The sequence below is a fragment of the Gambusia affinis genome, linkage group LG17 (assembly GCF_019740435.1).
Source record: "Gambusia affinis linkage group LG17, SWU_Gaff_1.0, whole genome shotgun sequence".
Taxonomy (NCBI): Eukaryota; Metazoa; Chordata; class Actinopteri; order Cyprinodontiformes; family Poeciliidae; genus Gambusia; species Gambusia affinis.
The window spans coordinates 8,928,780-8,944,122 of NC_057884.1; the positions used below are offsets into that span (position 1 = coordinate 8,928,780).

General features: G+C 39.9%; 1 protein-coding gene across 2 annotated transcripts; it reads right to left on the reverse strand.

The window, feature by feature from the left end:
* Window positions 1-12,797, reverse strand: rnf165a (ring finger protein 165a). 2 transcript variants are annotated; one of them, XM_044144003.1, is made up of 8 exons: window positions 12,570-12,797; window positions 4,419-4,722; window positions 4,216-4,341; window positions 3,947-4,073; window positions 3,310-3,414; window positions 3,065-3,160; window positions 2,861-2,964; window positions 1-1,590 (listed from the first exon to the last, which is right to left on the reverse strand). In XM_044144003.1, exons 1-8 carry the CDS (start codon window positions 12,628-12,630, stop codon window positions 1,473-1,475), a joined length of 1,041 nt encoding a protein of 346 aa, XP_043999938.1. In that variant the 5' UTR covers window positions 12,631-12,797; the 3' UTR covers window positions 1-1,472. The 2 variants fall into 2 exon arrangements, with proteins under 2 accessions (XP_043999938.1, XP_043999937.1); XM_044144002.1 differs by having other exon boundaries at window positions 4,419-11,204; window positions 12,570-12,691.
* Window positions 12,798-15,343: the final 2,546 nt, after the last annotated feature.

Sequence of the window (15,343 nt, forward strand, 5' to 3'; positions counted from 1 at the left end):
TTCCAGCTGGAAAAAAGTACAGGCAAAAGGAAAACTACATCCTTCCGCCTACATCTGCAGTGCATGAGAGGCATGGGCCAGTCTCTGGTATCCAGGGTTGTTTTTTTTTTTATCATTATTTTATTTTTAGTTTTAAAACTGCTGAACGTTCAATCCTTTCATTTAGATGCCCAAAAGTGTGTAAAATTGAGCTAAAGGAAGCCCAGTGCTTCAAAGGTGAAATAACTAAAACAATTGTCATACATAAAATTATGCCTGATTTTTAATATGTTCAAATATTTTAGCAGCATTTGGAATAATTATTTATTTTATGTCTTAAAACAATTAATTCTTTACATTCTTATTACAATTTTCTGTGTAAATACAATAATGCCATGACCCTCTGGTGTATTTACTGAAAGTTATCGTAACTTAAAAATCTCATACCAGCCCATGCCTAGTGCATAAAAACTTTTAATTTCATCCCTTTAGTTAGTTTTTTTTTTTTTTTTTTTTGGTTTTGTGTCTTGTAGGAGCTCTGGCGGCTGCAGTATTTAACCTCTTTACTCTTAAAGCAAACTCAACATGCCACTAACACATATTTGTTTAGTTACACATACACACACGCGTACACCCACGCACACACACAAAACTTGTGTGCAGACCCAAGCCAACTCAATAAAATGCATTTTGGTAAAAAAAAAAAAAAGAAAAAAAAAAAAAAACACTTTCTGCCTATTTTCAACATTTTAGACACAACACCACTCAGTCACTGGGGTTCTGGTTGCCCAAGAGGGCGACCAAATGACACCACCCAGAGCAAAAAGTACAACTGTATTGCAAAAAGTCAAAGCTGTATGACGGGATCAAAACACTCAGCTAGCTAGTGCTTCGACCCAAGAAGGCGAGAGTCCACCAAGTATCACTTATTGGTTACTGCTACTCTACTACGACCACAGAGATCTTTAGGTAAACATGGCATCAGAGCGGTTAGTAGCTGTTAAGCTTATGTTTATGTCAGAGTAAGAAAAAGACAGAGAAACTAGAGAAAATAGAGAGTTCGGTGGTTCACGTGTTTACCGCTCTGCAGACATAAAGTCATGGCTTTGAGGACATGCTACACAGCCCGTGGCTACCTACAGTACAACACCACAACTGCAACAACACCCCACTCACAACCAGCAAGCTACAAGTAAACCCTGTGTACATGAGAAAGTGTGTGGTTTTGTGTTCCAGTGTCGTTTGCGTCCCAAGAGGATGTGCTTCTATATAAAGAGAGTCTTTCGTGGCCTCTCGTGCAGTCCTGGCTTGGCTCAATAAAGCATTAATTAGAGGGGGTGGGGGTTCGTGTCGCGTGAAGTCTGGAGACATTTGGCAAAGTACCCACCAAGTGGAGAAGGAGGCATGAGGGTCGGGGGAAGGCTGCTGAGCCGAGATGGAAGAGAGAGAGGAATCTCACAAGACTGAGTGAATCAGCAAGGAGTCAAATCCCATCAGCTGTCGGGGTTCAGCTGTGTTTCGATGTCAACCCGGCATATTGGACACTTCCTGCTGGTAGCCAACCACTGGTCCACGCAACCCTGGTGGAAGAGGTGCATGCATGGCAATCGCCTGAAAGACAAAGAGACAACATTATGGAGTCACATAGACTCTCCTAAAGAGCACCGTTATGTGGTTGTTAGAAACATTTAAAACCAAGGGAGATGCATTTGTCTATCCAGGCATAGATATAGCTTATGTTGAGTCATCATCCCCCACTCACTTATCAGACAGCTGAGATTCCATATGCTGTAAACCAACACTCTTTCTTTCCCCCATGGGGTTCTGCTTTCATTCCCCCACAAGATTCTGTTCCTGAACTGGTTCTTTAAGGAATAGATCCACACGCTACTTAAATGTCGCTTGTAGAACTGTAAAGTTTACAATTTTCATTGTGTGTGTCCTTTAAATTACAAAAAGTAACTTTACTTCCACTTAAATACAAAAGAGCTCCTGGTGGGCTCAATGCAAGGGGGACAGTTCCTCTGGTTACAAAACAAGCCCAAGGCATGAGTCTGCCACCACCGTGCATGACAACAGCAAATAAGCACAAGTGTTTATTGTGTATTTTGTTATTTTGCTTCTTTTTAACATTTTGAATAGCCAAATAAATCTGTTGTTTCTGCAGATTGAGGACTTTGACATTTGGCAAATTCTTTGGGTATTTTTCAAAAATTCATGGTTACATAGAAGACCAAAAATTACATTGAACAAATTTACTTGTGATTAATCTTTCACCTACAATACTGAAGCTCAACCTGATTTAAAATGTCCTTTATACGATGAAGAGAATCTACAACATACTTTCTAAAAAAATAAATACTCATGCTGGCATTGTGTTAACACGCGCCTGAACATTTCAGAGCAGCAAACTGCCGAAACAGACATCAGAAAGTAGATTTTATAAGAGTGAGCCCCTAATTTCATCAGCAGTTGGTCATCTGTGGCTGTATTTACCTCCTTTTAAGGTGCAGTCAGAAAAAGATAATATTAGTCCTGATATATCCAGCCTGATATGAAATAAAACGTAATTGATTTTTTTGCTGCGAGTGTAAATTGAGGGTTAGGAGGAGGATCACTTCTTGGCCAGCATCAGCAACATCAATATCTACTACTGTAGTTGCCTAGCAACTGTTCAGAGCAAAGCATCATCCCGTGAAAACTGAGCAAACTGACATTTTTACACTTGTACCCACTGCATGTCTCATCCAGTCTAGATTCTAAGATTAATGAGCCAGTTGCTAACAGGACTTCACAGATCTCTTTGTTTAATTCAAGAGGGACAAATAAACAAATAAATAAAAATATTGCATTGATTTTGCAGCTATGAAGCATCACCCACCTGACATCCTCTCCATCTTCCAGCATGGACAAACAGATGGTGCACTTCTCATCCACATCGGTTTCCTCCTCCTCCTCCCCAATCTTTAGCTGCAGAGGCTTTCTCTGTTAGCATATCAGATGAGAAAAAGTAAAACCTATCTGAAAGCAATACAAATCTTAAATGCTTAAAGTGTGTCTGCACAAATCTTGTCATCTGCAGTACCTTCTTGTATTTATGTGGAAAGGTGAATCTCTCTATGGTTGTTTGGACAGCTCCTCTGCTGACACTTCCCAGTCGATCCTCGAGCTGCAGCAGCTCCTGTTCAAACGGCAGACGTTCACGAGAATGACGGCACGCTTGGAGAAAACACTTAAAAGACACTGAGGTGAGAGTTGTTTTGTCGTTGATGTGAAGACAGCAGTTAATGATTTGTTGACTGACATACCCACACACTTAAGAGGATTTACCTCATAACTTTCTCGCACAGCAGTGGCATGCCTCGAGGGGTTCAGACTTTGCAGTGCTAACAGATGCAGCTGGGGATATGGATAATTTCTGATTTCATGAACAACCTGGTCGAAGAACAATGTTTACAGAATTAGAAACGCTAGAATTTACATTTTTCTAGTAAGGAGACATGAAATTTTGTAATTTTATATCTAAAATCATTGATACCCCTGGCAGATTTCGGATTTAGTATGAATTTAATTTAGCCCAGAGACAAGACACAACTAAGCAATGTTGAAGGAGTATCATATTTGTTAAAATGTGTCATTCACATGTTTTTGTTTACATTATGACATGGCAAAAAATATATAAAACCTCTCCAAATCTTTATTGTGAATGGCTATCAAACCATTTTCACCCTGGTTTTCACTATTTATGATAGGGTTAAAAAAAACAAAAACAGTATTGGCTTTTGCAGCTTCCTATCTTTCGCTTTCATTGCGTGACTCGTTTCTGTATCCCCAATTGTTCAAACAATTCTATATTGATCATTATTCTTGGTCTTTTGCTGTTGTGTTTTGGATTGCAGGGCTACTGTTCATTCTTTACATACATCCAGAACCAAAAAAGACATCAACAGAGAATAACACAGCATACCACTTGGGCAGACGACGTGTTCCTGGGGAAGTGGTGCATTCGAGGGGAGGCCAGGTAATGCTGATAGTGCTGCGGAAGCTGCTGGAGTTGGTACTGATGAGGGAGGCCAGCGTCAACACTGAGATCCCTGCAGAGACAGACAGGCATGGGACTAAATCAGCATCATTACTCTTGCCAGCCAATGTGACAAACAGATGAGTACAGAGAGGAATAGCTGGGACAATTTCTCAACTCTGCAGGATTCCTGATAATGTCAGATGGGGACTCACCAGTCGGTGCCTTCAGCCAGGTACCGTGGCTGCTGCGTTATTGGCTGAGGGACGTGGATGGGAGGGGAGTACTCAAAACCCGAACGCAACCGGTGAGAAGTCAGAGGGATGCGCTCCTGGGTTCTTCTGCAATGCAATTCAGAGGGTTTGGATTCAATTCTCTGAGCGTACGCATGTGCGTTTGCATGCGGCACCTTCACTACCTGGAGGAGTGGGGAAGGATCCTGCGGTGCTGCGCTTCAATGAGCTGCTGCTGGATGAGGTATTGCTGGTGTAAAGCCTGAGGTAGGAATGAAGGCCCTGGCACGTCCTGAAACTGAGGGGGTGCGGGCAGGGCAGTGAGAGTCGGGTGGTGCGTAGGGGGCAGGTGGGCGGCCAGGCCCGCCTGCGGGGTCTGGCCGGCATGTCCGAGAGGGAATTCTGCTGAGATGGGAGCCTGGGGAGCGCCCAGGTGAAAATGTCGGCAGGAGGTAGCATGGCTGTGCTGATGCCTGCTGAAGTGTGCTCCTATGTGACATAAAGGCAAGCGGTGAGAGCACATAGGCCTGTGATCCTTTAGAGAGAGAAACCTCAGAATGGACATATAGGCAAGACGAGACGGCAAAAACAAATCTGAAGCTGAGTAAGAAACGTCAGTCCTCAGAGGACCCACTTCCACACCCCTCAGGGCCTGCATACTGTTTATTCAAAGAATAATTTTAGGATGGCACTTAACTGCAGTCTGGGGGCTTCTTAACCCAAAGAATTTGAGCTCTATATTGTGCCAGCTATTTGAAGGAACATTAAACTCCTTACTTCTTGTAATGAACCTGATAACAAAAAGGCGCCTCAGATGATACAGCTGAGCACGCTGAAAAAAGAAAAGAAAAGAAAAGACATGCCTCCATTTCCAATTAATATGAGAGACAGAAAAGCCATTAGATGGCATCAAAGTCAATCAATACAAATTACTCTTTGCTCAGACAAACTGGGGTTGGAGAGAGCTTAGGGTAGGAACAAAAAGAAAATGCTATTTCAACTTTCCAGAAAGCTCTGAGGCTTTCTGGACCAGTGGGATTTGGAGGGTGGACTGTTCATGATGTCGTACTTCAACACCAACTGGATTTTCACTGTTTCATGCTCAATTAGCCAATTATAATCTGCTCAACAGTAATTTGGAGTGATACCACGTGTCTAACATGGGGGATTGGCTTATGAGTTATTTTTCTAATAATTATTTTCAAACTTATTTAACACTAGAAGGTTATATACACGTATTATATGGCACATTATATACACGTATATAATGTGCCAGTTCGACACTATGAAGCTTACCAGAAACTGCCTGCATTGTAACCAACCATCCTCCACTGCAAAGAGAGAACTGATGAGCCAAATGAGGCTGTTAATGTTAATTTAATATTTGGAAGCGTAACCATTTGGATGACAAATAAGGTATGAAACTTCTTAAAGTAAGGACTTTCCAGTTTGGTTGCTGCTCTTCACAGTTTTCTTGTTACAGTTAATCACATTTAGTAAATTATGTCATTTTGACCATCTTTTAAGCAATAAATACTCTAGTTCTATTTAAAAGCTAAGAACCAAGCAGTATATAGGGTCCAATCCTGTCACTGGTGGCCCTTTTCAGGATTTGTCTGTGGAAAAAAAAAAAGCCTTGAGAGCAACATGATGTTACTTTGATCTGTACATTATAAAACCAGGAGAATGGCAGGAGAAAAGATTATTCAATGGATGCTTTTCACAAAGTGCCAAACCTTTTAGCTAACATGCTCTTAAGTTATATTTAACATACTTTACCCACAATGTTTTGACAAAGTTACGTTAATTAGCTGCTGTTAATTAACCAGACATAGCATTGCTGCCTTTTCTTTTTCTTTTTTTTTCATGTTTTCACTCAGCTGCATTTAGCCAGAGGGACAGAAGAAGCCAGTGAACCCAGAAAGGCAAGGTTAAACATTTGGCTGAGGAAGTAGAGCAGAAATGGCACACTGATATTTCTTATTGGTTTCTGGCTGCTGTACATAAGTTGCTGTGTGCAGGGGGCCTCTGACATTGTAAAAGTGGACACTGTCTGAAGCCTGTTATAAAGAAAATTTTGTCACACCCTGACCTGCTTATATTTGAAACTGAGGTAAGGGAGAGTTACAAGGACAAACAGCCCTGATGTGAAATTTCTGACTTTCAGACATAAAATCCCTTTTTTCCCCCTTTTTTTGGGGGGCCGGGGGGCAGAGAGCAAACCATCCACTCAGAAACCCAGTAAGCCTAAGAAAATCAGCTCATCATCCCAAAGCCTAAGCACCGGCAGCCCCTCCCCCACAATCTGGCTGCAGCATGGTTTCCCCCGCGTGAGTGACAGCCGATAAGCCCCGCCCACTTGAGACTGCAGCAGGCTGACATGAAACCTGCCTCATCTCCTCCAGCTTCCATCGCCGCAGCTCACCAGATCCCAACATAATCGCCTCCTGTTTTTTTTTTTTTCTTCCATTCATCATCATGTCACACAATAAAACAAAAATCAGCTCACCTGATGAACTCACAGGCGTAAGCTGCGTCGTCGTGCAGCTGCACTGCTTGTTAAATAAGGACACGGAATAGTTTCACAGTTGGAGCAGAGCCACTGCGGAGGAGCATCATGCATTACAGCTGTTGAGTTATTTAAAACTCTTTGTCGCTGGAGTTTGGGAAGAAATGTGCCAGGCTTGCGTGGCTGCATCTCACTGAAGCACTCCTTCTGTCTCTGCGCATGAATAATATCTGACTGCCTGAACTAGTAGGAGTGGTAAAATTCAGACAGCAATTAGCCCTAACTTCTAACGCTCCTTACATTTGTAGTTGCATAATTAAAGTATCTTAATATTTGATAGAACGTGCATTTAGAGGCAGACTCGAAATACTTTTTGAGATGAAAAATCACAGCCAGACCGTGACGACAGTGTAATGAAATACTCTCGACACCATTTTGACTTTCATGGTTCAAATTGAAGGTTACTTAATATTTCTCAAAGCCTTATCAACTGCTCTAATTTCAACTTAATGGGTTTTGCTTTCCTAAATTGCTGGTACACACACTGCGTGCTTCATTTATTTATCTTCCAAAATGACAAGCAGCATCTCGCTGCTTCGCGATTGAAGATCTTATTTATAAATTTGACAAAATCTGTCCTACTAATTTTCAAAGACAGTTGGAGAAAAATGAAAGGCAGGATGAGAAAGATTAGTTTCTTTTAATGACCCCTACATCTTTGCATGTAGGTGTCATGCAAAACTACGAATGCTTTTTGCTCTTTTCCACATTTTGTCAGATTTCAGCCATGAGATTTGATGTGTTTTAATTAAGATTGTAGGTAGTAGACCAACCAGCCAGTCTTGTCAGGTGAAACCAAACCTGCACATCAGCCATAACACCTTTGGCTTGGTAAAATGTGGTGGTGGAAACATCATGGTTTGGGATGCTTTTCTTCTGCAAGGACAAGGAAGTTGACCAGAGCCGATGTAAAAAAAGAATGAATGGAGCTAAATACAGGGCAATCCTGGAAACAAAAACTTCACATACAGCCAAATCACTATGAAGTGCTTTAGATCAAATAGATGTGCTGGAGTGGTCCAACACATCTATCGGGAATCTGTGGCAGGACTTGACCATTTCTGTTCAGATGATCTCCATGCGTTTTGCAAAAACAATAGTAGAGATTGTCAGACACACCAAAATACCAGCAGATGTAATTGGATGAAACCATAATTTTCACAACTATGCATCATACTGGGTTGGTTTGTCACATAATTTCCTATTAAAATAGGAGGCTTGTGGTTGGAATGTGACAAAATGTGAAAGAGTTCAAAGGGTGTGACTTTGACATCACCTTTGTAATACCATAAGTGAACTGCTAAATGTTTGATTCAAGTTTCTATTTTAGTTACCATTACCTGCATTATTCACAAGATACAGACAAAAATAAATAAAGTAGAACGATCTGACTAAGCTGACTTGTCTGCTTCTTTTACTTTCGCAAATAATGGCTGATTCCCCGTATCGAAGCATCGTTGTGAAACCATTTCATTCCCATTACCTCGGATGTGCTCAGTTTGAAAGAAAAGCATCTCGGTTCATAAAAATCGGATCATTTGACTTCAGAATTAGACATACGGTGCACCAATAAACCCCTTTTTTAACTCCTTTCATCACACAAGGTGTAGAATTCCACAAAAAGTATGGCTTTTTGAAGGTTTAAAAACAAGGCAACCAGTTGGTTAAAAATATATTTGAAACATGTATATATTGTTTTAGATATTGAATTTAACATTGCCATGACCAGAGTGAAAAAAACCAAAAAAAAAACCCCCAAAAAACCATTTGATATATTTGGTACAGTATAATGAATTGGCCAGATTTTTGTTGTTGTTTATTTTACTTCATGATACATTTTTAGCAACTTATTTGTGCAACCAGGGAAATACATTAATGTATCTGCAAATACCCAACTAGTTTAAAAGCAAATGAGACGAACAGGTACAGCACCTGGCACAGTTATTGACCCCTCGTAGAGATATATGATAAGTGCTAAAATAAATTTGTAACTAATCCCGAACTAAAAAAAAAACAAAAAAAAACACAACCTTAAATGTATGTCTTTTCATTACTTGAGGAGGAGATGAACAACCATAATGAATATTAACAAATCTGAAGGCCCCTCAACTATTGATGGTCGGCAGTATTAAATGCTGATAGATTTACTGATAGATTTTTGTATTTATTTTTGTTTCATCACTTCTTGATTCCTTGGGGCATGGCTATGATGTGTAATGGATGCTGTGTAAATACCAACCAGTCTTTTGGAAGCCATGTCTTTTCTGTGAATGTCCTACCATCACAAACATAAATGTGAAAGATGTTCTAAACACTAACAAAACTTTAGCTTGTACCAAGTGCTCTGGTTAGTGCAGTCTGAATTTCTTTTCTTTAATTTCAACAATAGCACTTTGGGTTTGATGTAAAACCAACTTTAATTCGAGAAAAAAAAAATATATCTCACAGCCACCATCAAGTACAGTGGAGAACAGTAAAGCTGTATACTTGTATATCTTCCAAAGACTTTAGCAATCATGATAATAGCATCACGAAGACTGTAAAATACCATAACCCACAATCCTATGGGATTGTTTTCCCAAAGAGCCATCCCTCTGTATGTTCGAAGTGTATGTACGAGACGACCAACTCCTTTCCTATGGGCAAAAAGGGTGTGAATGCTATCAATTGTTTTAATCATGAATTTAAATTAAATTATATTTCTTAATGTGGAATAAAGAACATTTATTAAACCAATAACTGTGGAGGGCGCTGGATGTGGTATTTTTCAATTAACAGAGATTCCTATTGTAATTCAACACCAATAAACACCAATGAGCTGATGCGAAGGAGGAAGTGCTTTGTTTTAAAGTGAAATGATTTAAGTCGATGACGTAAGAGAAAAGGAAATATCAGTCCTTTTTTTTTTTTGTTTTTTGTTAAATGGGTAAAAGGTTGCCATGGCTCCAAAAATTAAGCCAAGTCAGCAACTTTGAGGAGACTTTGTCAAAGACGGCTGAGAAATGAGAGCACATACATAGAGTGAGGAGGACTGTCTCAGTGACAGCACAGTGGGCGAGGGAGGAAGGAGGGAACACATGGAAATCAGCAAAAAGCACACTGAAGGTTAAGAAGAGAACTAGAGTCTTTATTGGGAAATATTAGTACGAGTGGCACTGTGTGATAATAGTAATAATAATATTATATAAACCTACAAAGCTATTGTAGTACCATGCAAATAAGACCAAAGACGAGGCCTGACCATGCTCTCTGTAGGGTTAACAGAAGAGAAGCAGCATCCAATGAGTAGATGTGTATGCTTACAGCACATTTCAGTACAGCAGGGACATCTCTACACAAAGATTACATTAGAATCTGCTGTTCAATGTGGAAAAAAACAAACAAAAGTATAAAATGAACATGCATTAGGCTCTAATACAAAAAAAAAAAAACATAAGGTAGAAAACCACAACCAAAGAATAAAAAAAAAAAAAGAAATTAAAGACATTTTGGTTCTAAAAGGAGTTCTACAGCAGTGCAGGATATACACATCCCTGTAAAATGGATAGCATTCTGGAGGCGCTGGAGGATTTGAAAAGGAGGAAGAGGGGGCGAGGAGGAGGGAAGGCTGTGCATGATAGTGGGTTATTTTCAAAAATGGCACAATGAGTTAGAGCCGCATCTCGCCAATTTACTGTGAAATCAATTCGGCTAGCGGGAACACAGGCTTGGACACATGGACGGGGTTATGGCCAGCTGTTTGGGCAGCGCTTTTAAAACAGGTGCAGTGGACCATTGGGGGGTGAGAAAGTCTCAATTAATTTGTGACGTTGGCGTTGTAGAACGATGTCCAATTGATAATTCGGATTACACATAGCGTAAAAGCAGCTGCTGGGGTTGAGTACAACAACAGCTGGTACAATGCACCTTTTGACAAATACAGAATGGAGACGGTAATCAAGACAGTTCGATCAAGCCTGGCTGTAATCGAATCCGGGAGGATCAAAATGTATCCACTTTACAGAAATTTACAGCAGAATGTAGTCTATCCACACTGAATGGGAGAATCACAATGACAGCCTGTAGTAAACTCTACAATGGGTTATCCACTAAAGAGCAACATGACAGTTTAAATCAAGACAAACTGTTTTTTTCCTACAGAAAAATAAAGAGTGTTATTCTTTAGTCTGTTACACAGAAGGATACGGTATGAGTGGGAGCTCGGTTTGTTTGTTTGTTTGTCTGTTTTAATGCCAATGTCTTCTTCGGATGGAAAGAGGAAATGAGGAAGAAGGGGGTTCACAATACAGCTAGATGCAGAGAACAGGCAGAGGCTACGGCAGACAGCAGCAGATGATCGTTAGCTACACAATGGAGGGGGACAAAGGTCTGAGAAATGCGGAATGTAGAGCCAGCCTCGATACTATGGAACAGGAAAAAAGAACACAAATAAAAGCACAATGAAATCATTGGTGCTACTGCATGTAGTTTTAACAATCAAAATAACTAATACCGCTGCTATTATTATTATTACATAATCAACACAGATAGCCTACTGCACTTAAGAGGCATATCTCTGTTTTGAATGGCCAAATTAAGACATTCAAATCAAAGCTACTTTTTTTTTTAAATGACCAATTCTACAAATTCAAGAGGCACATGCTTTTCATTTTTTTTCCCTACCAAGAGTAGTTTTGACATTGATAATCTATGTGTGTAGTATGTATTGATTTGGCCATAAAATGTAAAAAGAATAAATAAAAAAAATTTTAAAAGTGCTTTTTTCCAATACCTATGGCCAAAGAAACACATTTGAAAAGAAGATTTAAGATTTTTAAAGCCACTTCAACACATTTGATAAGAATTTCAGTTTTTAAATGTGCGATTCTAGACATTGTGAAAGCAACAATTTTAATGTACACCATTTCCCCCCCTTTGGCCAAAAGAACACAATTTTTAGGCATATTTCTGTTCATTTATAAACAACTTAAGGTATTCTAGAGATATATTTCTAGTTTTTTTTATTTAATTTTATTATTATTATTATTATTATTATTGAACCAGTGATTTTTATTCCCATCTTCTTAAAGGACATTTCAGTTCGATTTAAACGTTTGTTTGTTTCTTATTTTATGTTTCCTTCGTCGAAATATCAAGGATTTGCAGAAGAAGAAGAAAAACAATCCTAGTACCTCTTAAATACTCCATAGATATTTATGTCAGGGAGGCTGTAGTTAAATTTAAAAAAGATATTAAAACAAGCTCCGAAAAATGAACGCATGTCATCAAGACAAAGGAGCAAATAGCCTCCCTGTCACACTGATTATTTGTTATTTTTTTAGAAATACTCGTGAATTGTGTTGAACTACACTTGCTTAAGCGAAGCGGCTCCAAATGCGGCAGAGACAAAATCACGCAGATAAAGAAGACAGCACCGAGGATAAAACAAAAGCGAGCCTGAAAATCTGACAGCTGCGATTTGCAGGCCTACGGGCCACCATAAAACAACACCTCCCCGACTCTTTTCGCTTTAGCTGCCTTCATTCGGCTGTAGGAGCGTTAAAGCGTTTCCTGCCGGGTTTTATTTGAAGCGGCGCTGCAGCTAGCAGGACGGCTAATGTTTGTCTCTCCATGGCTTCTTATTTTCAGCTAGCAGGTGTCAACTCTGTTTACATCATTTTTATCGATACTGACGGGAAGGAAACGCCGAGAAAATGTAGCGGCGGGGGTTAGGATAAGAGAAAAAAAGAAAGAAAAAAAGACAGCAACAACGTAAATCTAGTCATACCTCTATTTCTAACTGAGCCGAAGACGGGGAGAACCAGATATCCAACATGGACTAACACCATCCTGAGTCCTTCTTTGTTGTGAGCGCAGCCAGAGAGACAGATGGTCCATGGAAATGATCCCCTGTAGCCCCCCTCCGTCCTCCAGCACCGTGAAACGGACAGGCTCAGCTGTAAGCACACCCCGACCAATCACCGCCTCCCTTCCTGCAGGACCCCGACGGCTTTGGCATCACGATGCACCAATGGGATTAGAGTCTGGGCGGGGATGTCTGATTTTGGACAGCCCGCCCCACCGTGACAGGACCATTCAATACGGATTATGTCGCTCACAGATCAAAACTAGTCAAAAATTAGATGTTTTCTATGCATTTCCCCCCCAGTAGATTAAGCATTAAAACAATCATCTTTAATGATTTTGTGTCAATGAAGTGTACTTTCACAGATTAAATATCTAAAATTTGGGATTGCATGAAATTTTCTTAAACATAGTCAGAGTCGAGGGGTTACTTTAAAAACTAACAAAAAAAAAACAGCTTACTTGATGAAGGAGGAAGACACGTCAATGTATTTGATGAGATTTTATTTGATAGACAAACTTTAAGAAGTTATTAACTGTGAAGAGGAAAATTAACACCGCACCATCCTCTACCATCTAAAGCATGGTGGTGGTATTATCATGTTGTAGAGACAGCCTTCTCCAGGGAATGGGGAAGCTGGTATGGAAGAGGAATGGAGGTAAATATAAGGTTTTGTGAAGAGGTGCATCTTTCAGCATGGCGATGGTGTTAACGTAAGCTTACAACCAGAGTTACGATGAAATCCTGTAGGTTAAAACATGTTCATGTGTTGGTCCAGTCAAAGTCCAGGCCCAAGTCCAATCGGTGTCTCAATCAGTGCCTGACAAGATTTGAAAACTGATGGTCCCAGATAATTTCTGTCTAATCGGACAGATCTTAAACTAATTACAAATAAAACCTTCAAGAGACTTTCTGCTGCAATTGCAGCAAAAACCGACAAATTGCAAAGGGGGCTGAAAACAAATGCCAACTTTTTATATTTGTATATGCACAAAGTTCTGAAAGCAACACATTTTTTTTCCCTTGTATTTCACAATTGCACACTACTTTGTGTAAATAAAATCCCAAATGAGATGCATCAGAACACAACAGAAGGTTATTAACTTGATGGAGGATGTGAAAATCATTGGGGTTACTTTTTCCTCCTCTCCCCGTTAGGCATTTAACTCAAACATAATTTGATTAGAAGGGGTTTCTTTGGAGCAAGTCTGAACTATGTGTAACAATAAAACATTTTTCAGTCCACTTTAAATGCTTTTGTTGTTTGCTGTGGACATGTATGTGCAGTGCACTTTATGGAGCCTTAAACGTTAAAACGCTGCAGGACTCCAACAGTTTAGTTATTAACAGAAATAATGTACAAAATCCAAAGGGTCACCTCTGAAATTTAAACATTTTCATCTTCACCTCCCCCACCAAATTCGTACTATAAGTGTCCAGAAAAAGTCCCTACCCGGGGCTTTAACCCCGAAGGATGAGGGAACAGATGGACATGGAGACTGAGAGTCACAAAACATTCAGCTCCATATGTCCCCCATCTCCCACAGTTCTCACCATAAAATGTTTCAAGCAGGAGGTGAAATACAAAGGCTCTTTCATTTTGCTTTATGTTCCCTGCGAGTGAAATTTCCTGTTCTTCAACTGACACGTGCTCTTAACACAAACATATTATTTTTTTTATCAGCTTCTAAGAGTTTCTCTGCGTCATTCCTAACATTTATTTCACTCTTTAAACAAATTCTCTCAAATTATTTAGATGCCGTGTAAGAAACCAGGGGAATTTCAAAGTAAAAAGTATTTAGCTCAACAGAGAGTGCAGAAAGTAGTTTCTTTCTTTGCCCTCTGGTGGCAGCAGAGCGGTGCCAAACAAACGAGCTCTCACTCTGAATAACCAGAGAAATCACTTGCGGAAAAGTGTGCAGAGCAGAACTTGGAGTGGCGTCATTCAGCCATCTGCAAGGGGAAGGAAGACCGTTTCTTGTAAGGAGCCATTCATCGCGAGGCCACTGCTTGCTCGAAATAAATTAGCATACAGCTGACGTTCTGCCCCAGGGGTGAAAAGAAACCAGCTAAAGGGGGTTTAGTTTATGGAAAAGGGCCCCGTGGACCGCATTGCGTTGCTCCACTGCCTCATTGTACTCTTCATGTGAACTCCATATGTCCCCCTAGTGGCAGGTGTTGCAGTGTGACCCCTGACCCGGCATGCCATATTGCTGGGTGAGGCTAAAGTTGAATTGTTCCCTGTTGTCTAGACTGTTAGGCAGAGAAAAGAAAAGCATGGGGAGATCTCATTCAGATGGGAGCTGGAAATACTTTCGCTCATGCAGAGGCGATGGAAAGTGTTCACACCCCTGAATAACAATAAAAATGTCAAGATAAATGATTTTATTTTTTTTAAAACCTTAAATATGGGCTATATCCTGTACTCTCCAACTGAAAAACAAACTAAAACTAAAAACTCAAAAGTATAGTGAATCTGATAAACCTGAGATAAAGTTCAGCTGTCACAGTACGTTAAGTAAAGCAATCAATCAAATCAAAATTCCACTGTTGCATCACTTTCTCTCTCCATCTCAGAGCAATAACTTTAAATCTTTTCACTTTTTTTAGACTCAATAGTATACATCAAAACATTTGTTTTTTTTTGCATTCATTCTAATCCATTGTATGAAGTCCTAAACATTTTTTTTGAAATG